This window comes from Cebus imitator, unplaced genomic scaffold (genome assembly GCF_001604975.1).
Source record: "Cebus imitator isolate Cc_AM_T3 unplaced genomic scaffold, Cebus_imitator-1.0 Scaffold231, whole genome shotgun sequence".
Classification (NCBI taxonomy): Eukaryota; Metazoa; Chordata; class Mammalia; order Primates; family Cebidae; genus Cebus; species Cebus imitator.
In genome coordinates, this window is record NW_016107546.1 from 2,645,329 (window position 1) to 2,669,974 (window position 24,646).

General features: G+C 44.0%; 1 protein-coding gene across 1 annotated transcript; it reads right to left on the reverse strand.

Moving 5' to 3' along the window:
* Positions 1-8,131: 8,131 nt before the first annotated feature.
* CUNH6orf201 (chromosome unknown C6orf201 homolog) lies at positions 8,132-23,403 on the reverse strand. The gene is made up of 5 exons (XM_017497453.2): positions 23,121-23,403; positions 12,139-12,337; positions 10,889-10,943; positions 9,636-9,737; positions 8,132-8,263 (listed from the first exon to the last, which is right to left on the reverse strand). The coding sequence occupies exons 1-5, from the start codon at positions 23,311-23,313 to the stop codon at positions 8,132-8,134; spliced, it is 681 nt and encodes a 226-aa protein (XP_017352942.2). The 5' UTR covers positions 23,314-23,403.
* Between the last annotated feature and the right edge of the window lie 1,243 nt (positions 23,404-24,646).

Here is a 24,646-nt window from a genome sequence, read left to right on the forward strand (position 1 = left end):
TATCTCCACTCATTCTAACCTCTGCCTCCTGGGTTCAAGCGATTCTCCTGCCTCAGCCTTCTGAGTACCTGGGACTACAGGTGCATGCCATGACACCTAGCTAATTTTTGTATTTTTTAGTAGAGACAGGGTTTCACCATGTTGGCCAGGCTGGTTTCAAACTCCTAAACTTGTGATCCACCTGAATCAGCCTCCCAAAGTGCTAGGATTATAGGCATGAGCCACCACACCCAGCCTATTCAAAAACTTTCTTATGTGCCCTTATAACACATTAGGCAGAAAATCACTCTTTGTAGGTGCACAAGTATATGTACGTGCATCTCTCAAAATTTTTCTGTTTAAGTGTTGATGATAATGTCTTTTTCTTTTTATTTTTTAGGAATTATACTTTATTTATTTTTTTGAGATGGAGTTTCGCTTTAGTTGCCCAGGCTGGAGTGCAATGGTGCAATCTCAGCTTCCTGCAACCTCTGCCTCCCTGGTTTAAATGATTCTCCTGCCTCATCCTCCTGAGCAGCTGGGATTACAGGCACATGCCACCACACAACAGCTAATTTTTGTATTTTTAGTAGAGATGGGGTTTCACCACGTTGACCAGGCTGGTCTTGAACTCTTGACCTTGTGATCTGCCCACCTCGGCCTCCCGAAGTGCTGGGATTACAGGCGTTAGCCACTGCGCCCAGCCGATAATGTCTTTTAATATCATTAAAATTAATGCTGAACTTCAATCTGCGACTAGCTATACAAGGAAAAATGTATCTAATAATATGGAAAATATATCAAAAGTGTTCAATTTAAATCAATTAGGTATTATATATCTAAGAAGGGTTTTTTCATTAGCATTTAGTGAGTTTTAACAGTGACCATGGCATGAGTTTACAAAACAAAAAGATGCTGGGCCCTGACAAATATGAGAAGCATGCTAATTAGATTTTACAAGTAAATTAAAGAGACTATATAACATTGCTGTTTCATTTATTAAACTCATTAAACCTAAGAGTGGGAAAGACTGCCATTCAACATAAATGGAGCATTCCTTTTGCAATTTTAAAATGCAAACTGCGCATTTTGTTTTTTGTGTGTTAAGAAGCAACCAATAGCAATAATGATACTTCTCCCTTTACTGTAAGATTTAAATTACTAAGGCCAGGTGCAGTGGCTCATTCCTGTAATCCCAGCACTTTGGGAGGCCGGGGAGGGCAAATCACCTGAGGTCAGGAGTTTGAGACCAGCCTGACTAACATGGTGAAACCCCATCTCTACTAAAAACACAAAAATTAGCTGAGCCTAGTGGCGGGTGCCTGTAATCCCAGCTCCTTGGGAAGCTGAGGCATGAGAATTGCTTGAATCCAGGAGGCGGAGGATGCAGTGAGCCGAGATCACACCACTGCACTCCAGCCTGGGAAACAAAGCAAGATTCCGTCTCAAAAAAAAAAATTTTTTTTTATTTACTAAATGTAGGATTGAATACTATTTAAAAGGCTGTTTAAAGTTGCATTGCAAAGGACATATTAAATATATGAACAAAGGAAAAAATAATAAAACTGGCAGTAGAAACGAGTTGGGATTTATTTATTTTGAGACAGTCTTGTTCTGTCACCGAGACTAGAGTGCAGTGGTGCAATCTTGGCTCACTGCAACCTCTGCTTCCTGGGTTCAAACAATTCTTGTTTGTGCCTCTTCCTCCTGAGGAGCTGGGATTACTGGCGTGTGCCACCATGCCTGGATATTTTTTGTATTTTTAGTAGAGATGGGGTTTCACCATGATGGCAGGCTAGTCTTGAACTCCTAGCCTCAAGTGATCCACCCACCTCAACCTCTCAAAGCATTGGAATTGCAGGCATGAGCCACCATGCCTGGCCTTGGGTTTTAAACTGAGATCATGAATTCTGCTGAGACCACTGAAAATCTTGAGAATGTAAACTATAACTTAACACATTACAAAAATCATGTTATCTAATTGAAACTCAAATTGAATAAAATGTTCTTTACATGCTGCCACTTTCAAACAAGGTCAACTTTGTCAGGACAAAGAGCCGGATGGGCAAGCCATCCTAAGTCAAATATACTTCTGAGATACATACTTACAAGTACATACTTGTACATATACATACTGGTCTTAAATGTCTGTCTGCCTGATGCTCTTACTCTGACCCATTTAAGTTATACCTGAAAGAGTCAGAACTCTGCAGTTACCCCTGAAGACCATGTAACAGGAAGAATTCAGCTGCACTAGGGTGAGGGGGAGGCAGAAGAGGGGAGGAGCAGTAATTAACTTATTCTGCTACTTTGTGCCAAAGTTCCTAATTTGAAAAGCATTTCTTCATTAAAGGGCTAAGAGAGGATTTAAAAAGAGGAAAAGAAATGGTTTCACAATTTAGGCAATGACAGAGGATGCTCAAAAGTCACAATAAAAACAATTTTTTAAGTAAAAATTAATTCCCTGAAAAGACATAAAAAGGAAGAAATAAAGTTCAGCCAATTTAAAAAAGTCACATATATATACCTTTATCATAAATGATCAATAGTTTAGCAGGAAACTGTCAACATATAAAAATTTTAATTTATGAAACTAAGTCAGTGACAATGTCCAACTGGGACAGACATTAACCTCCACTAATAGCTACCATATTTATTCTCTATTTCTCTTAGGAATTTTTGCTTACAAAGTCTTGTCTTTCTCTATGATGGTACTGAGACAGAGACATTAACCTCCAACTATTAGCTACATTTATTTATTCTCCATATTCTCCTTAGACCATCCTGGCTAAGCATGGTAAAACCCCATCTCTACTAAAAATACAAAAAATTAGCCAGGCATAGTGGTACGCGCCTATAGTCCCAGCTACTTGGGAGGCTGAGGCAGGAGAATCGCTTGAACCCGGGAGGTGGAGGTTGCAGTGAGCTGAGATTGCACCACACATTCCAGCCTGGGTGACAGAGCAAGATTCTCAAAAAAAAAAAAAGAAAAGAAAAGAAAGAAATTCCATCTATCTGATATAAGCAGGGAAAAAGTGCACCAAAAAAGATAATTTGCCAAGGAACCAAAGCTTGTGACTTTGAGCACCAGAACCGAGCCAATTCTACATCCTCACCATTACCACCTGGGCCACCACCCCTTACCTGCAGAGCTGTAAAAGCTCCCAACAGCTCTCCTCCACCCATGCATTCCTTGGGAGGCCAGAGAGGATTTGAGTCAGATCACGTCACTCCCTTTGTTAACACTGTCCAATGGTGCTCCAGTTCTCTCAGTGTAAAATCTGGCAGACCAGGTATAAAGCCAAAGCTCTGCCATGCCCTACTATGGTATCCTAGCCCCTGGGCATGCCAGTGGTGGACCTGCTGCTTCTCGACTTACGCAGCCAAAAATCCCCACAGCTCAGTGGCTGGATTTGTCTCCAAGAATCCCACTCTGGCCTTGATAGATTTCTGCTCACTATTCTAGACTGCAATGGCCCATGGGAGACCCACACACCTGCTCCCATCTCCATGAGTTTATTCCCAATGAGGATTCCTCCAGCAGTTTGCAGGTGGGTAAAAATGGGGCCCACGTGCTTTTATATAGAGCAGTGCTTATTTTCTGTGGAGAAGCTCAACATCCTCAAATGTTCTTGACTACTTCTTACTGCAGGTTCCCAGAAGTATGAGATCATAGGTTGAAACACGCTTTTGATAAGAGGCTCTGTATGAACTTAGCAATTATGGACTTGGCCAGAACTGGAGACTGCTGAGCACCCTATGGAAGTGTTGATGTTCTGAGAAGACACATTTGCTTTCCATTAAACCTCCTCTGCTAAGGAACATTGCCTGAACCTTTGTCCTTAATAGTTTATAATCAGATTAATTATGAATTAGGTGCTTCCTTGTATCCTCAATAAATATGCTGTGGAACAAACAGTTGGGATCAGTCCTCAGTGGGACTGTCCACTGCTTCGCTGTTTCTCTGTGTCTTGTTTTTCTTTACCCAGGGACTGTGGGCTGCTACAGTTGGTGCCCAAACAGGGACCCTCCCTCCGTGGCCCTCCCGCAGATATCCTCTCCAGGCCTGGCACAGGAAATCGGACATCCATTTCGCCAGGTACCATAGCTTTGAAAGCCTGCGGCAGGGGTATCCTTTGTTTTTTCAAGGGCATGGGTCATTCTTTCTCAGCTGTGCAAACCGCTCACAAGCGAGACCTCACTCTTTTGCTACACAAAACAGGATGTCAGGTTTCTGATGCTGAATTATCTTTCCTTTTAAAAGTAATTTACAATCAGTGCCCATGGTACCCTGGGGGAAGGGTCCACAGAGTCTTGAGACTGGGAGTGAATAGGAACACAGCTGCAAAAAGAGACAGAGTTTGTAACTGTAGCATAGTTGCATACCTGGCATCTTTGCCGAGTGGCAGTAGGATCCTTAGCGGAAAGAGAAACACCCTGGGCAGATTTAATACCAAAAATGCTCCCCATAGAAAAGAAGCAGTCCCTGCTGTACAGTGAAACTGCTCCAGGTGAGGAAGGGCAAGAACCACGCTGGGTTATTGAAAATCTCATAAAGGAAGCACAAAAGGAAGAAGGTATTGTAGCATTTTCAGTTATAATAGCCACTAACCAACCCCCACCCCCAGCAGGAGCAACTGCCTTTTATGGTTTTTAAGGAGTTTAAAAGGAGTATTAAAGAAAACGGAGTTTCCAGTTCCTTTACAAAAGGCATAATAGAGGGTACAGGAGGAGGGTGTGAGATGACCCCTTGGGACTGGAAAACATTGATAAAGACGGTGTTCCCAGCCCAATATTCCGTTTGGTTGCATGAGTATTATAACCAATGTGCTATGTTTGCCATGGAAAATTTAAATCATAATATCCCTATTTCGGCTGATATGCTTAAGGGGGAAGGTGATTACCTGAGCCCTGCACAACAAGCTGCTTTAGACCGGTGGGCGTTTTCTCAAATTGCCCAAGCTGTTCTACACACCTGGAATAAAATCCCTGAAGTAGGTGCCCCGCAGGGGTCCTTCTCCACAATTCATCAGGGAGCCACAGAGCCTTACATGAGTTTTACAGAAAGATTACAAGGAGCCTTAGAGAAGCAAGTTAATAATTTTGATGCATGCAATATGTTGCTAATGCAATTGGCCTATAAAAATGCTAATGAAAATTGCAAAAATGCCTTGTTACCAGTTAAAAATACCCCTAGGAGTGAGTCTTGCTGAATGTATATGGGCTTGTCAGAACATAGACACAAAAATCCAGAAGGCCCACTTGCTGGCCGTGGCCCTATGCCCTTCTGTTCAGTGCTTTCCATGTGGTAAAGTGGGACATATGCAAAAGGAATGCAGATCAGAGGTTAAACGCCCAACCCGTAAATGTCCTAAATGTCAAAAGGGTTATCATTGGGCTAATCAATGTCCATCCAAAGAAAGCAAGGACCAGGAAAACTTGAGGAGGGGCTCGTCCCCGGACCGGAACACCAAACAGGGACCCTCAACTATGGCCCATACTTGGCCAGTCCTGGAGCCCCAAGGAATCTCCAAAGTAACAGAAACCTTGTCTCCTGGCAAACCATTTCACAGTTAACTTCAGCAACAGTCGGTCGTGCAGGCCTTGACCTAATTCTAGCTAAAGAATGTGTAATTGAGATACCAGGAGAAGTACATGTAATTCCTACTCTTACCAAAAGTCCACTGCCCCCTGGGTATTGTGTCCTGTTATTAGGGAAATCCCACATGGTAAAAATGGGACTTACGGTTGTCCCAGGATTAATTAACTCTGATTATACCGGAATAATAAGAGTTCAGGCATGGGCTCATCATTACCTAAAATTAGAAAAGGGAATGTCCATTGCACAGCTAGTTTTAATATCTTATTGGGTTCCCAAAGCAATGGGGGCTAAAGGAAAAGACAAAGGGTTTGGTCCTACGACTGTCAACTGGATTGTAAACCTGGGAGAAAATCAACTAATAGTGCTGAGAAACATGAAGTTTACCCTGCCCTCATGGCTCCTTTGTGGAGAATACCTTTTAGTTTGTAGTTAGTGGTAGGTGGGTAACAGCTGCCTACTTGGTATATTCTTGCATTATGAGTAAATATGGAACACCTGTGTATTAATAAGACTACCTGTCTAAGAGCAAATAAATACACGGATGAGAATCTGCTCGGGACCTTCAGCCTGGAACGCTGTTAGCCTCTCAGCTCTCAGGCTGTTGGTCCCACAGGTAGATCCACTCTGTTGTTCTATTTGGTTGTCTGCCTCTCAATACCATCAGCACCACCTGGGTGGGGGTCTCCCAGCTGAGCTGGTTACTAATGTACAATAGTGACATTATCTGTAAATAATGTACAATTTTCTGGACTCAGACACAGGAGCTGATGTAACTATAATCACCCTATCCCATTAGCCTCCGGCGTGGCCCTTATACCTGGTACAGAATAGACTGCTGGGGATTGGAGGTACCCAGCAGGCCTATCGGAGCAGCAAGTCCCTATGCTTTGTTGATACAGATAATAATAAAGGATAGATAATGCTTTTTGTTATGGATATTCCTCTAAGCATTCGGGGACGGGATTTGCTAGCTCAATTTAATATATCTGTTCAAACAAATTTATCCTAAGGGCCACTGCTCCTATTAAACCCATTAAGCTTAGTTGGAAAGAAGGCCCTCCTGTATGAGTGGCGCAGTGGCCCCTTCCTTGGCACAAAATTTAAATTATCCAACAGTTGGTACAAAAACAATTGAGGCAGGTCACATAGAAATATCCAACAGCCCTTGGAATTCCCCTAGCTTTACTATCCCCCCAAAACCTGATAAGTGGCAGTGGTTGCATCATTTGAGAGCTATAAATGCACAATTAAATCCTACAGGCCACCTACAATTAGGTGTCCCAAATCCAAGTTTAATTCCCCGCACCTATTCTTTAGTTGTTATTAAAGAACTTTTTTTTTTTTTTAACATTCCTCTATATCCAAAAGACAGACCACACTTTGCCTTTTCTGTTCCTGAATACAGTAACTCTCAGCCTACTCAACGCTATCATTGGATCGTGTTCCTCAAGGTCTAATGAATTCTCCCACTCTTTGTCAATATTACATTAGTGTGGCTTTAAAACCTTTTCAACAGTTATAACCTCACCTTCTATTATGTCATCACAAGTTTAATATTTTGTTAGCTGAACCTAATTAAGACCTCCCAATTCAAGAATTACAACAGGTCCTTATAAGGGCAGGACTTCATACAGCCCCAGAAAAGGTTCAATACAAAGAACCTTATTCTTACTTGGGGTTTCAATTCATGGGCATCACAGTTCACCCAACCTTGCCATCCCTGGGTATTCCATCTCCATTGACATCATCTCAGCTCCAGCACGTATCGGGACATATCAATTGGTTACGGGCCTCTTTGGGTATTCCTACCTATTTGTTCAAACATTTCTATTGCTGGCAGGAACCTCCTCCCCTGTCTCCATACACGTCCTTAACGAACAACATCAGAAATTATCGCAACTGGCTAATGAAAAGTTCTTTTAGCATTTCCTGGATCATTCCTTACACCTCTTTATTTTGTTAACACCTTTAAGCCTTACAGCACTATTGGGTCAAATAACCAACAAGAACCAACTATTGATTGTTACAGGCTCCACTTGCCATCACAGCCTAAGCACCCTATTCCCACTCCACTTGCCTCCATTATTTCAATTTCTCTTGGCTGTCATTAAGCTTTGTAGTTACAAGGCTGTTATGTCATAAAAATCCATTTACCTTTTCCAATGGAACAAATGACACCAGTTTATACTCATAATTTATCCTTTCAAATAGCAGCATCTGATTACATAAAACACTTGACTTCCCATTTTCCTTCAGACTTTGATCTCCAAGCCTCAAAACTCTTACCCTGAAAGCAACAAACTATAATCAGCTTGCATCCTATTCCAAACGCTCTCACTGTTTTTACTAATAGAAAGCCACATCAGGAAGTCATGGTTTGGTGTGCAAATAACAAATGGAATAAATGCTTTTCTCCGTAAACATCCTCAACTCAAAAAGCAGAAGTTGGAGCTCTGATATTAGCTCTTCAAAAATTCCCCCATTGTGTGCTTAATATTATCCCTAATTCCTCATACGTTGCCAATCTTGTTCCCCTATTGCCTCAGGCCACTATAAGGGACAATATTTCAACTCATCTGCTGCCCTTATTTCTAGCTGTTCAAATATTGCTGTCCCGTCACAGTAAAACCGTCTTCCTAATGCATATTCGCAGCTACTCCCATCTTCCAGGGCCCTTGGCAACTGCGAACAAAATTGCAAACACTAGTGTGCGGCTGATTAATTCTTTATTTACCAATCCTTTTTCTTCTCATCAATTCTTCCATCAGAATGCCCATCCACTAATAAAATATTTTTCTATTTCTAAGCAGCAAGCTCAGCAACTTGTCTATTCTTGCCCTACTTGTCAGGCGTTAACATTTTCTAGTGCTGCCATAGGCACGAATCCCAGAGGCCCTGCTCCAGATGAGCTAAGGCAAATGGATGTTACTCAGATTCCCAATCTTAAACCTCTCCCAGATGTTCATGTTTCTATTAATACATTTTCCAACGCTACCTGGGCTTCTCCTCAAAAAGGCGAGCGTGGGGCCGGGCGCGGTGGCTCACGCCTGTAATCCCAGCACTTTGGGAGGCCGAGGAGGGTGGATCATGAGGTCAAGAGATCGAGATCATCCTGGTCAACATGGTGAAACCCCGTCTCTACTAAAAATACAAAAAAATCAGCTGGGCATGGTGGCGCGTGCCTGTAATCTCAGCTACTCAGGAGGCTGAGGCAGGAGAACTGCCTGAACCGGGAGGCAGAGGTTGCGGTGGGCCGAGATTGTGCCACTGCACTCCAGCCTGGGTAACAAGAGCAAAACTCCATCTCAAAAAAAAAAAAAAAAAAAAAAAAAAAAAAAAAAAAAAAAAAAAAAAAAAGATGAGTGTGTTAATCACATTCATAATCATCTTTTTCAGGCTTTTGCTGCTTTGGGTTATCTTCAGCTGCTTAAGACGAACAATGAACCTGCCTATGCTTCTCAAACATTTGCTGCTTTTTGCATTCGCTGGGATATCAAGCATACGTTCGGCATTCCCTATAATCCTACTGGACAAGCCAATGTAGAACAAGCTCATCACCTGTTAAAGCTAGTTCTGAAAAAACAAAAGGGGGAGTTGCCTCCCTTGACAAAGCCGTGAGTTAGGATTAATATCGCTTTGTTGACTATTAACCATTTACTTTTTAAAATGCTGGCAGTAATCTCACATGCGGTCACTTATTTTTCTAACCCACAAGAATCAGATAAACCATTAATATTGTATCAACAGCCACCGGATCCCATGTGGAAGGGGCCAGTGCCCCTTATCACATGCAGAGGAGGCTATGCTGCTGTGCTTCTCCTACAGGTCCTCTGTGAGTTCCTGCTTGATGCGTTAAACCATACCATGAGTTGGCATCAAGGACTGAAAAACCTGATCCCAAAGTTCTGATTGATGACGACCGAGGAGCCAGAGAGAAAGGCACCTACTGTTCCCCAGAGAAGGGGAAGGAGATCATAAGTTGCCTACTTGGGAGAACATGAAAATCCTCTGGTCACACTGAAACGGCTATTCGTAATGCAGGACAGGAACTTACACCAGAAAATTTATTACTGGCTGTGATGGCAACACTCACAGCTTCTTCGATCAAAGTAGGGGTCTTAATGGCAATACTGTTATGTTTGGTCTCTGCTAACACCTATGTCCAATGGACCCAGATCACAGTGCAGGTTGCTAACCAATCCAACTGCTGGATGCGTGCCTGGTTTCCTGTTTCTAGTGGTGCAGGGTGTCCATGGAGTATGCACCCTGAAGCTCCGTCCCAGTGGGAACATCTAAAGTGGTGGCAGAATAGAAAAAACCATATCCTGTAATGAGATTTGGCGGCAGTTTAAAAGATAATTTATAGAAAAGGACTGGGGACATTTTTTACAGTGGAAAAAAGGTCACAACATTCCTGGTTCCTTATTTTCTTTATATTTAAAGTGGCGTCACACCAAACTGCCCCCTAAACCTTCCTTCGGGTATTCTGTGTGGGACGGAGCTCTCTGGTATACCACGGAAAAAGTAGTGTCGCCCCAAAGGATTCCGAGTTGCATTTCTCAAAAAGAAGAAATTCCAGTAGGTAGTTCACCTACGGAATTGTGTCAGACCATAAGTGTACCAAATTCAAGCACTAAATGGGGATGTGAGACGCTGACCAGTCGATCAGGACAAAACAATTCTTATGGAGTATATGCTGTCTCTCCTGGTAATTTATGGTTCTGTGAAAGTCATGGCTGGTTATGCCTCCCATTAAATTGGTCCAATATCTGCTGCTGGGGAAAGCCACACATTCCGGCCCGAATCCTTGAACATCTTCCTCAATTACCAAATCACTGGGAAATGGCAGAACATAAATATCTGACTAGACACCGCCATGCCTCCTGGTGGCACTATTTAACAACTGTATTTTCGCCACAAGCCGGGGCAATCTCAACTGAACAATCCGTAGAGGCCCTCGCCAAGCACCCAGCTGCTGCCTTTAATGCAACTCAAGCAGGAATTACGTTGCTGAATAAAGAAGTAAGCCAGATTCAAAGAATTGTGCTACAAAATAAAATGGCTCTAGACATGCTCACAGCAGCCCAAAGCGGGAGGGTGTGCTATCATGATAACTGAGTGCTGCACCTTATCCCTGATTAGGTGTGTCTGTGTCTGTGGCTTTAAAAACCATCCAAAAAGAAGTTTCTAGCATCCAAACAATTCAGGTGGATCCCATCCAACAATGGTTTCGTACTTTGGGGTGAAATTTTTCTAAATGGGTCAATATCATTATAATTTGTATACTTGGATTCTTGTTAATCTTACCTTGCTGTTTTCTATTTTCCTGTTGCCATCTATAGGAGGAAGAAGACAATCTTCCCTATTAAAAACAAAAGGGGAGGCCAGGCACGGTGGCTCACACCTGTAATCCCAGCACTTTGGGAGGCCGAGGCGGGCAGATCACCAGGTCAAGAGATAGAGACCATCCAGGCCAACATGGTGAAACCCCATCTCTACTAAATATACAAAAATTAGTTGGGCGTGGTGACACGAGCCTGTAATCCCAGCTATTTGAGAGGCTGAGGCAGGAGAATCACTTGAACCCAGGAGGCAGAGGTTGCAGTGAGCTAAGGCTGCCCCATTGCACTCTAGCCTAGCGACAGAGTGAGACTCTAGCTCAAAAAAAAGGGTGGGGGTGGGGAGGGAATTGTGGAGAATTTCAGCATCCTCAAATGTTCCTGATTACTCCTTACTGCAAGTTCCCAGAAGCAGGAGATCATACATTGAGACATACTCACCCTATTGATAAGAGGTTGTGGATGAACTTAGCAATTATGCACTTGGCCAGAACTCGAGAATGCTGAGTACCCTATGAAAGTGCTGATGTTCCAAGAAGATACATTTGCTTTCCAATAAACCTCCTCTGCTAGGCCTGATGCAGGTGGCTCACGCCTGTATTCCCAGCACTTTGGGAGGCCAAGGCAGGCAGATCACAAGATCAGGAGTTTGAGACCATCCTGGCCAACATGGTGAAACCTCGTCTCTACTAAAAATACAAAACAATAGCTGGGTGTGGTGGCACTCACCTGTAATCCCAGCTACTTCGGGGGCTGAGGCAGAAGAATCACTTGAATCCAGGAGGTGGAGGTTGTGGTGAGCCAAGATCGCCTCACTGCACTCCAACCTGGGCAACAGAGCGAGACTCCATCTCAAAAAAAAAACAAAAAAAACAAAAAACAAAAAAAACCCTCCTCTGTTCAAGAACATTTCCTGAAACTTTGTCCTTAATAGTTTATAATCAGATTAATTATGAATTAGGCTCTTCCTTGTATCCTCAGTAAACATGCTGTGGAACAAACAGTTGGGGTCAGTCCTCGGCTGGACTGTCCACTGCTTTGCTGTTTCTCTGTGTCTTGTTTTTCTTAACCCAGGGACTGTGGGCTGCAAAAATTTTTATGCTCTCTGTATATGTTAAAGACCGCATTAAATCGTTTTTTAGCTAAGGCATATAGAGAATTTGTGATCACCCTGTGTATCTCTAAGTATATCCACATAGGGCAGAAATTAGAGTCTACCTGACAACTATGGTGGACATGGGAGGCTCATTCGTGTTTCTCTTCAGTAAGTGACATTTCTTCCACGCATCATTTACATTGTTGATGATTTTTCTTTTCCACGGGGGCATTCTGTTCGGCTTTGGGGTCAGATTAATCTCTTCTGGCAACTGATGTCTTGCTAAGATTCTTTCTAAGCCAGAGAGTTCAGGATTCTCACCTAGTAATAGAATAAGCATTAATACATTCAATGTTGCTCTCCATCTGTGCATAGCAAGAGTAACACGACACTGGTTTGAGAAAAAATACATATGCAGCTTAATAATTCTTTTTTAGCTTTGTCATTCCTTTATTCCAACAATAATACTGAGCACCATTTAGATCTTAACCTGGTCCTAGACATCTAGCAGATAACATCGTAAATAAATAAAAGAATGAGCAAAAAAGCAGACATGCTGGGACCGCACAGAGTTTGTTATGTGTGCCTGATTCTCAAACTAACGGCGAGTTACCATACAATTATTATTATTGTGATCTCACTTTCCCTTTAACTGCATACTTAATTGGAGATGCACATTTGGAAGCTTCCCAGAAGAAACAGGGTGAAATTATTGTCAGGCTCCAAAACTTGGGGCTCCCTTTTATTGGCGATTTTGCCTGAGCAAAAGTTACTACATAGGACTGAACTTAAAATAGCAGCGTGCTGTCAGTTAGAATGTGGGAGTGTGACTTACTGTTCTTTTTGACTCCACAAAATTCATTTCTGGTCTGGCCATAAATGGGCGGGTTTTTTCTCGCTCTGTTATAAGAATGTCTATTTTCAGCTATGCCAGTGGGAAATGCCTTCCTTCTTTTGGGTGCTCCAATAACTGAGGTTTGGACCACTGCAGGCTACTGTAGAAACTCTCCGGGTGGCCAGTGGTACAGCTACAACAGCATGGTGGAGCTGCTTTGAGAAGATGAAGTCAATACAGAGGGGCTTAGATCCTTTGTTAACAGAAATGGAATAGTATCCCTCCCTGGTCAGCCAGCAGCTCCATGAGAGCTCCAGAATAGAGTGTAGTGGTGCAATTACAGCTCGCTGCAGCCTCAGCCTCCTGGGCTCAAGCGATCCTCTGACCTTAGCCTCCTCAGTAGCTGGACTACAGGCATGCACCACCACACCCAGCTAATTTTTGTTATTTTTTGTATAGATGGGGGTCTCACTTTGTTGCCTAGGCTGATCTCAAATTCCTAGCCTCAAGCGATCCTCCTGCCTCAGCTTCCCAAAGTTAACTTTATATTTAAAATATAAAAGAAAAACCTGGGTTTAAAAAAAAATTATGGATGTTTAGTTCTTTTTCTTTCATTCTTCATGTAATCATTTCTGGGTAACCAATACAGGCAAAGCATCCTGCAAGTGAAGAGTGGGTTGACAGGAAAAGGAACAAAACCTATTTTTAAGGTCAAAAGAAATTTCTTCTAGAGGACGACTTTAGACCCAGCAGCAGGGAGACATCAGTATCCATTATTAAAGTCTTGGTCTGATGAATGAAAGTCAGAGAAATAGGGTCATGTCTTCAGGATGCATTTGCAAGGCAATCACTATATGTTTGGAAATGGCATCTTGGCAATGAAGCAAACTTTTAGTGATGAATTCACAACCTCGAAGTCCAGCGTGCTCCCAATGACTGGACTTAGCCTGAGGCCAGGTCCCTGAAGGCACAAATTCAGGACTCTAAAGAACATTTCTTCCCCCTTAATGCCATTCACCTCACTTGCGTGAACCTCCTTAAACAAGTTTCCAACCGTAGCAAATAATCACTGCACCCACACACCTCTGAAACAAAGGACCTCACTGCTGCTTGGCAGTTGTACATGGCAGGAACTACCAGCTGCTAAACATCTATCGGTGTTTACATTGGGAGGCTACAGAGACAAAATCTAATCAACATGGAACGGGAAATTCTCTAGAAAATCAAAACCCATTTCTCCAACTTCATGTAATTACTGCATTTTCAATTTTTTTTTGGGGGGGGGGCGCGGAATCTAGCTTTGTCGCCCAGGCTGGCATGCAATGGTGCAATCTTGGCTCACTGCAACCTCCACCTCCCGGGTTCAAGCAATTCTCCTGCCTCAGCCTCCCGAGTAGCAGGGATTACAGGCGCCTGTCGCCACGCCCAGCTAATTTTTGTATTTTTAGTAGATATGGGATTTCATTGTGTTGGCCAGGCTGGTCTCAAACTCCTGACCTCATGATTTGCCCACCTTGGCCTCCCAAAGTGCTGGCATTACAAGCGTGAGCCACTGGCCCCCGCCTGTATTTTCAATGTTAATGTTGCATTTTAATTGCAAAAGTAAAATGTTTCCACTGGAATAATTAAAATGAAAAAACTGAGCCAAGTCTACATAGTAAAAAGGGAAAGCTTTCCTTTATTTTCCCTCTCCAAGCTCTATCCTTCAGAGGTAGTCACTGTCCTGAATTTCCTGAGTCTCCTTCAAAACTCCTTTTTTTTTTGAGACAGAGTCTCACGCTGCTCATGGCAACATCCGCCTCCCGGGTCTGCTTCTGCCTCAGCTTCCCAAGTAGCTGGGATTACAGGCATGCACCACTATACTTAGCCAATTTTGTGTATTTTTAGTAGAGATGGGGTTTCACCATGTTGGCCAGGCTGGTCTTGAACTCCTGATCTCAAGTGATTCACCCGCCTTGGCCTCCCAAAGTGCAGGATTACAGGCATGAGCCACCACACCCAGCCTCAAAATTCTTTTCTATGCATTTATATACACATACATATATACAAATGTACAGTTTTCTTTTGGCATACTTGGATCCATGTTGTGTATCTTCCTTTGTAGCTTATTAAAATTCTACAATATGCATTGTAGCTATGCTAATGTCAACCTTCTTTTTAATACTATTCCTCTATATAGATATATGCCTTCATTTAATTATTTTGCTACTGGTTGTCATTAGGTCATTTAAATTTTTGACTATTATAAACAATGCTTCAGTGCATGGCCATGTTCATGCATCTTTGTGTTCAGCTATAAGTTATTTCTCTAGGATAATAGCTGGAAGTGGAATTGCTAAGTAGAAGGACATGTATGTGTTACAGGACATGAAAATATAAATTTTTCCACTGTCTGTTTTATCCAAGACCCCAAAGTCTGAGGAAAGTTGAGTAGGTACCACACATGCATGCACAGCATACCTATCAATCTTTGAAAAAACTGAGCATTCTTTCAGAATTCGTGAAGGCGCCTGAGGATTTCTTTAGACACAGAGTTGGGGTAGTGCTGTCTACTATATCATTTCCCTCCCCACCCTTGGCTTTAAGGGGACTTTAGAGAACAACCTGGGGAATTGGACTATGTCTCCTAACGCTGGTGCATCAGTTTCCTAGGGCTGTCATAACAGCGTCACAAACTGTGTGACTTAAAACAACAAATTTATTGTCTCACAGTTCAGGAGGCTGAAAGTCAGAGACGAAAGGCCATACTGAAACCTTGAGGGGAGAATCTTTCTTCGTCTCTCCCTAGTTTCTGGTGTTTGCCTGCAATCTTTGGTCTCCTTGACTGTGGATGTATCACTCCCATCTCTGTCTCTACTGTCACAAGGCCACCGTCTCCTGCTTGTCTCTGTCTTCTTATAAGGACACCAGTCCTACTGGATGAAGAACCCACTCGATACCTATTATGACCTCATCTAAGTTTAATTAATTACATCTGCACTCTGTACCCTATTTCCAAATCTAGTCACGTTCTGGGGTACTGGGGATTAGGACTTCAGTATATCTTAAAGAACTGATATCTTGTTGAGGGACTTCCATATATCTTGCTGAGCCCATAACACCTGGAAACATAATGGTGAGTGGCTGGGATCACAGCTGCCGTGGCCACAGAGAAAAGAGGCAGTGTTGAAACCAACTGTGCTTTCACCAACTGGGTGAAGGTATGGGGGACAAGGGCACAGATTTTCTACGGGCTTGATGTAAACCCCATCTGGGCGTGGTGGCTCACGCCTGTAACCCAGCACTTTGGGAAGCTGAAGCAGCGGATCACCTGATGTCAGGAGTTCGAGATCAGCCTGGCCAACATGGAGAAACCCAGTCTCTACTAAAATACAAAAGTTAGCTGGGTGTGGTGGCACATGCTTGTAATCCCAGCTACGCGGGAGGCTGAGGTAGGAGAATCACTTGAACACGGGAAGTGGAGGTTGCAGTGAGCTGAGAACACAGTGCCGCACTCCAGCCTGGGTGACGGAGTGAAACTCCCTCTCAAAATAAATAAATAAATAAATAATAAAGTTTAAAAATTTTTAAAAATGTAAATCCCTTGAAAAATACAGTTGATCATTGAATAACATGGAGGTTAGGGGCACTGACCCCTGCACAGTTGAAAATAAGCATGTAAGTTTCTTTTGTTAAAGAGTCTTGCTATGTTGCCCAGTCTGGTCTCGAACTCCTGGGCTCAAGTGATCCTCCTGCCACAGCCTTTTGAGTAGCTGAACGTGGTAGTATAGCACCGTACCACGCCACCACACCCAGCTACTTTTTGGACTTTTGACTCACTCAAAACTTTTACTAATAGCCTACTGTTCACCAAAAGCCTTACTGTTAGCATAAACAGTTGATTAACACATATTTTATATGTCTTATGTGTTATATATCACACTGTTACAATAAAGTAAGCAAGAAAATGTTATTAAGAAAATCAGGCTGGGCACAGTGGCTCGGGCCTGTAATCCCAGACCTTTGGGATGCCGAGGCCAGTGCATTGCTTGAGGTCAGGAGTTCAAGACTAGCCTACCAACACAGTGAAACCCCGTCTCTACTAAAAATACAAAAATTAGTCAGGCGTGATAGCAGGTGCCTGTAATCCCAGCTACTCGGGAGGCTGAGATGGAGACTTGCTCAAACCTGGGAGGCAGAGGTTGCAGTGTGCCGAGATCGTGCCATTGCACTCCAACCTGAAAGAGCAAGAAGACTCTGTCTCAAAAAAAAAAACAAAGAAAAGAAAAAAGAAAAAGAAGAGAAATACATTGACATTAGTGTATTTATTGATACCATAAGTCGACATCATCTGTTTACAAGATAAATTGTCTGAAGTGATAACATCATGACTCTTCTCTGCTTCTTGGAAGTACTTCCAGCATCACTAGTGGCCCTTTTGTGAGTCCCATGGTGTTAGTCAAGTTTCATGGTATTGCACTAAACACGAAAAATACACGACGACTGTGAAATCACTTTACCGTGATCTGCAGTTTACTGGAGAGATGAACTGCTCGCACAGAAATGATTAGCATCACATGGCATTTTAAGTGGATACTCACACCACTTGAGCTCACTGCAAGAGCAACGGGAGGTGGTATGAGATTACTACAGCACTACAGTATTACTACAGTTAATTTTATGTCGTTATGATTTAATACTGCATCTTTTTTTCTTTGAGGTGGAGTTTTGCTCTTGCTGCCCAGGATGGAGTGCAATGGCATGGTCTCAGCTCACTGCAACCTCTGCCTTCCGGGTTCAAGTGATTCTCCTGCCTCAGCCTCCCGAGTAGCTGGGATTACAGGAATGCACCACCATGCCCAGCTAATTTTTGTATTTTTAGTAGAGATGTGGTTTCTTCATGTTGGCCAGGCTGGTCTTGAACTCCTGACCTCAGAGGATCCACTGCCTGGGACTCCCAAAGTGCTGGGATTACAGGCGGGAGCCACTGATCCCAGCCTAATACTGCGTCTTTACTCTCGTTTACATTTATCTTGACTGTGAAAGGCACCAAGTACGTAAGTGTTTGTGTGTGTAAGTTTTTATAAATTTTAACTTTTCCGGCCGGGCGCGGTGGCTCAAGCCTATAATCCCAGCACTTTGGGAGGCCGAGGCGGGTGGATCACGAGGTCAAGAGATCGAGACCATCCTGGTCAACATGGTGAAACCCCGTCTTTACTAAAAATACAAAAAATTAGCTGGGCATGGTGGTGTGTGCCTGTAATCCCAGCTACTCAGGAGGCTGAGGCAGGAGAATTGCCTGAACCCAGGAGGTGGAGGTTGCGGTGAGCCAAGATCTCGCCATTGCACTCCAGCCTGGGTAACATGAGTGAAACTCCGTCTCAAAAAAAAAAAAAAAAAATTTTAACTTTTCCTAAGAGGCATGTGTACATCTTACAGTAATAAATGATAAAACACACTAATATCTACATATGTTCTATGCATTCATGATATCTTTTTCTTTTTTCTCTTTTGAGTCTCACTCTGTAGCCCAGGCTGGAGTGCAGCGGTGCAATCTCAGCTCACTACAACCTCCACCTCCCAGGTTCAAGCGATTCTCCTAACTCAGCCTCCCAAGTAGCTGGGATTACAGGCAGGAGCCACCACACCCAGCTAATTTTTGTATTTTTAGTAGAGAATGGATTTCACCATGTTGCTCAGGCTGGTCTCAAACTCCTGACTTCAAATGACCCACGCAAAATTCCAGCCTCCCAAAATGCTGGAATTACAGGCATGAGCCACCGCATCCGGCTCCCTTTTTCTTAATTTTTTGTTATTTCTAGGCTATATAATTGGTCTGCGAATTTTTTCGAATTGTGGCAAATCTTCAAAAAAATTTCCAACGTATTTATTGAAAAAAATCCACCTGTAAGCGGACCTGCACAGTTTAAATGAGTTGTTCAAGTGTCAGCTATAGTAGTTTGGGGCCTGCTTGAACAGGAGGATCTCAAGAGGGTTTCCATCAAAGGATGATGCAATCTCAGTTGAAACAGGATGGAAGTAAACCATACAAGAGCTGGGGAAGGCGGTGCTATGGTCTGAATCTTTGTGCCCCTCAAAATTCATGTGTTAAATCCTAACCCCCAAGGTGATGGTATTACATAGTGGGCAGGTCTTTGGGAGGGGATCAGGTCATGGGGGCGGTGTCTTATAAACTAGGGCTGAGGGAGACCCCCGCCCCTTCCCCCTTGTGAGGATGCAGCAGAAGTTGCCCTCTATGAGCCAGAAAGTTTTCTCCAGACATGGTATCTGCCTTGATGTTAGACTTCCCAGCCTCCAGAACCATTAGAAATAAGTTTTTCTGTTTATAAGCTACCCAGTCTACAGTATGTATTGTTGTTATTGTTATTGCTGTTGTTGTTTTGAGATGGAGTCTCGCTCTTCTTGCCCAGGCTGGAGTGCAACAGCATGATCTCGGCTCACTGCAGCCTCCGCCTCCAAGGTTCAAGCGATTCTCCTGCCTCAGCCTCTCGAGTATCGGGGATTACAGGTACCTGCCACCACACCGGCTAATTTTTGTATTTTTAGTAGAGACGGGCTTCCACCATGTTGGCCAGGCTGGTCTTGAACTCCTGATCTCAGGTGATCCGCCCGCCTCTGCCTCCCAAAGTGCTGGGATTATAGGCGTGAGCCACTGCCCCAGCTCCAGGCTACCGTATTTTGTTATAGAGGCCCAAATAGACTAAGGCACCTGGCGGGATGGGAGAGAAGAAATGTCAGCAGGAGGCTGTGAAAACTGTCAGCCTGGGGAATTGCCAAAGAACCCACACAACCCCCCCGGGAGACAGTCCGCTTTTGATAGCTGCCACTCCCAGAGGGTACAAACGCCAGACCACAACCTGAGATTTTACCATCTGAAAAAACTCCACAGCTCCTCACCCCAACGCCCCCACCCCCACCCCCATCAACCTAACAGAAGCCAGTGAGGGAGGGGTTGGAGCAAGGTCAGAGAAAAGAAACTCACCTGGTTTCTGAGTCTAAATAAGACCAGAGCAGCGGGGAGCAGAGAGATTTTAAAGTAGATGAGAGTTTAAGGTTTGGATTAGGGTGGACTTTTTATTATCTGAATATGACCAGGAAAGCTATGAGATCTACCTGTAATTTCACCCAGGTGAGGAAAGGGTCAACAGAATGGGTCAGAAGGGGGAGCTGTGAGAAAAAAAGAAAATTATCTTTTGCTTACTCTCTACCAAGTTCAGCCTCAATAAGCCCTTAAAATACATTTGAAATTTTGACAGACTTCCAAGTTTTCCTTCAAAAAGCCTGTATCAGGCCAGGCGTGATGGCTCACTCCTGTAATCCCAGCACTTTGGGAGGCCCAGGCGGGAGGATCGCCTGACGTTGGGAGTTTGAGACTAGCCTGACCAACATGGAGAAACCCCATCTCTACTAAAAATACAAAATTAGCTGGGCGTGGAGGCAGGTGCCTGTAATTCCAGCTACTCTGGAGGCTGAGGTAGAAGCATCGCTTGAACCTGGGAGTCGGAGGTTGCGGTGAGCCGAGATCACACCATTGTACTCCAGCCTGGAGACAGAGTGAGACTCCGTCCCCACCAAAAAAAGCCTGAATCCATTAGGATGCCTTTAATAGTGTGAGAAAGTGCTAACTTTTCCACATGTTCATATTCATATCTAATCGTTCTAAATTTGACTGATATCATGGTCTAAAAATATCTCCTTGGCCGGGCGCAGTGGCTCATGCCTGTAATCCTAGCACTTTGGGAGGCCGAGGTGGGTGGATCACCTGAGGTCAGGAGTTCAAGACCAGCCTGGTCAACATGGTGAAATCCCATCTTTAAAAATAATAATAAATAAATAAATAAATAGAAATATCTCCTTTTTATTATTATTTTTTTGAGACAAAGTCTTACCCTGTCACCCAGGTTGGAGTGCAATGGCGCGATCTTGGCGTGATCCCAGGTCAATCAATTCTCCTGCCTCAGCCACCTGAGTAGCTGGGATTATAAATGTGTGCCATCACACCCAGCTAATTTTTTAGTATCTTTAGTAGAGACGGGGTTTCACCACATAGGTCAGGCTGGCCTCAGGATCTGCCCGCCTCGGTCTCCTGGGATTACAGGCGTGAGCCACAGCACCCAGCCTAAAAATATCTCCTTGATGTGTCTTTTACTTCCTTGATGACCAGAGTGTTTGAACACCTTTTATGCTTATTGATGATCTGTAGTTAAATCTTGTGAATTGCCTGTCCATATATTTATTCTATAAGGTTACTTATATTTTTATTGATGATTTATGAGTGCGCTTTATGTAATGTGTAATGTAATCTGGATATTAGGATTGATTCACAATACTCTGGATTCAGGGGGTAGGGATTTCTCAGAATAGAAATGGCCAAATTTGCCATCATGGTTTAAAATCATTACACCAATACCTATCTTTCATCCCGAAACTGTGTCTTTTTTTTTTTTTTTTTTGAGAAGGAGTCTTGCTCTGTCGCCAGGCTGGAGTGCAATGGCGCAATATCGGCTCACGAAACTTCTGCCTCTTGGGTTCAAGCAATTCTCCCGCCTCAACCTCCAGAGTAGCTGGGATTTCAGGCACCCGCCATCATGCTCTGCTAATTTTTGTATTTTTGTAGAGATGGGGTTTCACCAGCTTGGCCAGGTTGGTCTTGAACTCCTGACCTCAGATGATCTGCCCGCCTTGGCCTCTCAAAGTGCTGGGATTACAAGCAGGAGCCACCTCGCCCAGCCTCAGAATTGCAACTTAATCTCTATGGCAGTTGCTTTTTTGTTTTTGAAGTTCATGAGCACGGGTGGCTGCCGCTACCTTTGCCCTCCACTTAAGCAGGAACAATTCAGAAAGCAGACTCCACCCAGTTCTGCAAATCGCCCCACTTATCAATGACCCTGACAGAATTTCAGGAGTGGCAGGCCACTCCAAACTGCAAAAAGTACAGTTTGCTTATAATCCCCAGGAGGAAAGAATATATCCAGCTTCTTCTGGGTGCAATCATGGCCACAGGAGGAAGGAATAGCAGGAAACAGAGTGAAGGAACAAAGTTCAAAACTTGACTTTCCACTTGAAAGTTCTCTCCCTAATCTTAAAATAAAATCTAAAGCTTAAATTATAAACGTAGCTGCCTTTCCCTCTTGGTACCCTTTCCATTGTCCCACAGGTAAGCTTTGTCTAAAGAGTAGGGTTAGGCCTAACTTGGCTCACAAAAGACTATTTCTACAAAAGGAACATGAAGAAGCAATGGTTAATCAGCACATGAGTAAATTCCAGAATACAGAAGTCCATGGATGGGGACATGTGCCTGGAGGACGAATCACACCTGCAACGTAAAGAACAAGTTCTGGCTGGGTGCAAGGGCTCCCACCTCGAATCTAAGCACTTTGGAGGCAAAGGCACGTGGACCACTTGAGCTTGGCAGTTTGAGACCAGCCTGGGCACCATGGAGGTTGGGGGGGGGGACATCCTTACAAAAAATTTAAAAATTAGACACTGCAGTGGCAATTTGCCTAGAGTCCCAGCTACTGCGGAGGTCGAGGTGGGAGGATCACATGAGCCCAGGAGTTTAAAGCTGCGGTGAGCCACGATTATGGTAAAGCAGGAGCGGCCGCGAACAAACCTTCCAAGGAAGTGGCTTTTTATTTGGCCGGGAGTCTCAGCAGACTCCAGTCTCAAGAACTGAGATCCCCAACAAGAAAATCCTGGCCTCTTTTAAAGGCTCACAGTCTTAGAGGGTACATGTGAGAAGGTCGTGATCGATGAGGTAAGTGAGGGGTGCTTGACTTAGGTGGGGGTCTAATCGTGATTAACCAAAGACAATGCCTTCCGGGGAAGATTCCTCCACACCATGCCTGTGATCTATACATAAGATAGGAACTGGGGCGGGGAGAGGTGGGGGAAGGTGGGGGCAGGTGGGGGGAGGTGGAGGGAGGGTGGGGGAGGTGTTGATCCTTAGCCTCCAGTCCAGCTAGTGGCACCGGTTTCGCCTCCTCCACTGACCTTGTGCCTTCTATTTTCAACTTTTTCTTCTTTTGAAATGCAAGGCTAAGGGGAAGTGGTCTTAGAAGCTTAAGAGGAAGGAGTCTCCTTCCTCAATTGCAAACCTGCCCTCCAGCCTGGGGAATAAAGTGAGACCGCCCCCCAGTGTCAAAAAAATAATAAACTAAATAAAATAAAGAGTAAGTTCTTAATTGCGGCTGAAAGTACTGGCAGTTTGTATCAAGATAAAGTGTATGCTTACTGAAAAGAACTCACGCCTACCCTCTACCCACGTACATTTTTTCTTGTCCTCTTCACTCTTGTAGGAATAAAGCTTCTCCACCAGGTGATTGGGAAGCAGCTTGTGGAGGTTAGACAGCGCCTCAAAGGTGTGACACAAAACTTCTGGCTGGGCATAGTTTTTCGGTTTCTCACACTTGTCAAGGAGTGAAAATTTTATCACGCTGGATCTGCTGCTGGCTGTTCTCATGATGGCCGGTGGTGTCACAGAGAAGAACAAACTGAGAACACGAGGAGGCGGGGGGCTTGCAATTGTTCTCCCGGCAAGCTTTCCTCTGTCTCCAAGCCGAGGTGGAACGGACTTTCTGACCTCTTATTGCCCGGGATTCTGAGAGTCACAATGGCCCAGGTATTGGTCTGGAACCCAGCGTGCTCATCCTCCATTCAAAGCAGAGGAAATCAGCCCATTGAAAATATCCTGCCAAGTCATTCGGGGACTTTTGGCAGAAACTTCACTCTTGTGTCTGGACGTGGACAATTTCTGGGGAAAACTGAGAGCTTTGCTAAAAGGAAGAGGGGAAAGTGAGGGCGCAAATATCCAGTGATATTTTCCCATCTGGTACTTTGTAGAAGCCTTCCTCCCTGTATGTACCTAATTAAGGCTCCACAGACCTACGAGGCCCCAAGAGAGAGTAGTTACATCAGCACAGTTCTTAGCAGAGCCGAGGAAAGAGCTTCATCGTCCACAACTGAGGAAATGCCCCGATTAACACAGGTAAGAAGCCAAACTGCTTCTTATGCTCTTATCCACAGAAAACAAAGTAAACAATGCTCAACCAGAGCTTTCCCATTAGAAGCCATTCTCCATTGAAGACCAAAAAGCAGAGAACAATAGAAGTATTAAATAATCTTAAATCACCACACTTTTTTTTTTGAGATGGAGTCTTCCTCTGTTGCCCAGGCTAGAGTGCAGTGGCGTGATCCTGGCTCACTGCAACCTCCACCTCCTGGGCTCAAGCAATTCTCCTGCCTCAGCCTCCCGAGTAGCTGGGATTACAGGCATCTGCCACTGTGCCCGGCTAATTTTTGTATTTTTAGTAGAGACAGGGTTTCACCATCTTGGCAGGCTTGCCTCGAACTCCTGACTGCATGATCCACTTGCCTTAGCCTTCCACAGTGCTGGGATTACAGGCATGAGTCACCACGCCTGGCCTAAAATAACCACAATTGATAGCACAGCCCAGAACAAGCTAAAAGCTGCCAAGAACTAGTATCAGATTTGGAACAAAAATGCAAATAATAGGGTTTCTTACAGCTACTTTTAGATTTCAGCGTGCACCACCAGGAGCCAGCTTCCCCATAATTGCTCTACCCTTCATGAACCAGCTGGAGAACCACACTGCAGGTTGGTGAGAAGCAGAGAAGGCTTGTGAGCCTAGCATGCTATGGCATGCTATGGCAAACCCGGGAGTGTGGGCCAGCTTTTTACCAACCTTAAAAACCTTTGGCCAAGACTATTAAAGCATTACGATTATATCATATGATACTTTAGTGGCCAGAGCAGCAGATATAAAATTCCATTC

Excerpts from the sequence above, each read along its gene's own strand:
- CUNH6orf201 (XM_017497453.2), bottom strand. The coding sequence starts at position 23,313 with ATGAGAACAGCCAGCAGCAGATCCAGCGTGATAAAATTTTCACTCCTT. Across the intron at positions 12,338-23,120 it reads TGAAGAGGACAAGAAAAAAT|GTGAGAATCCTGAACTCTCT; the intron begins GTACGTGGGTAG and ends TTCTATTACTAG. Across the intron at positions 10,944-12,138 it reads ATGTCCACCATAGTTGTCAG|GGAAGATTGTCTTCTTCCTC; the intron begins GTAGACTCTAAT and ends TGTTTTTAATAG.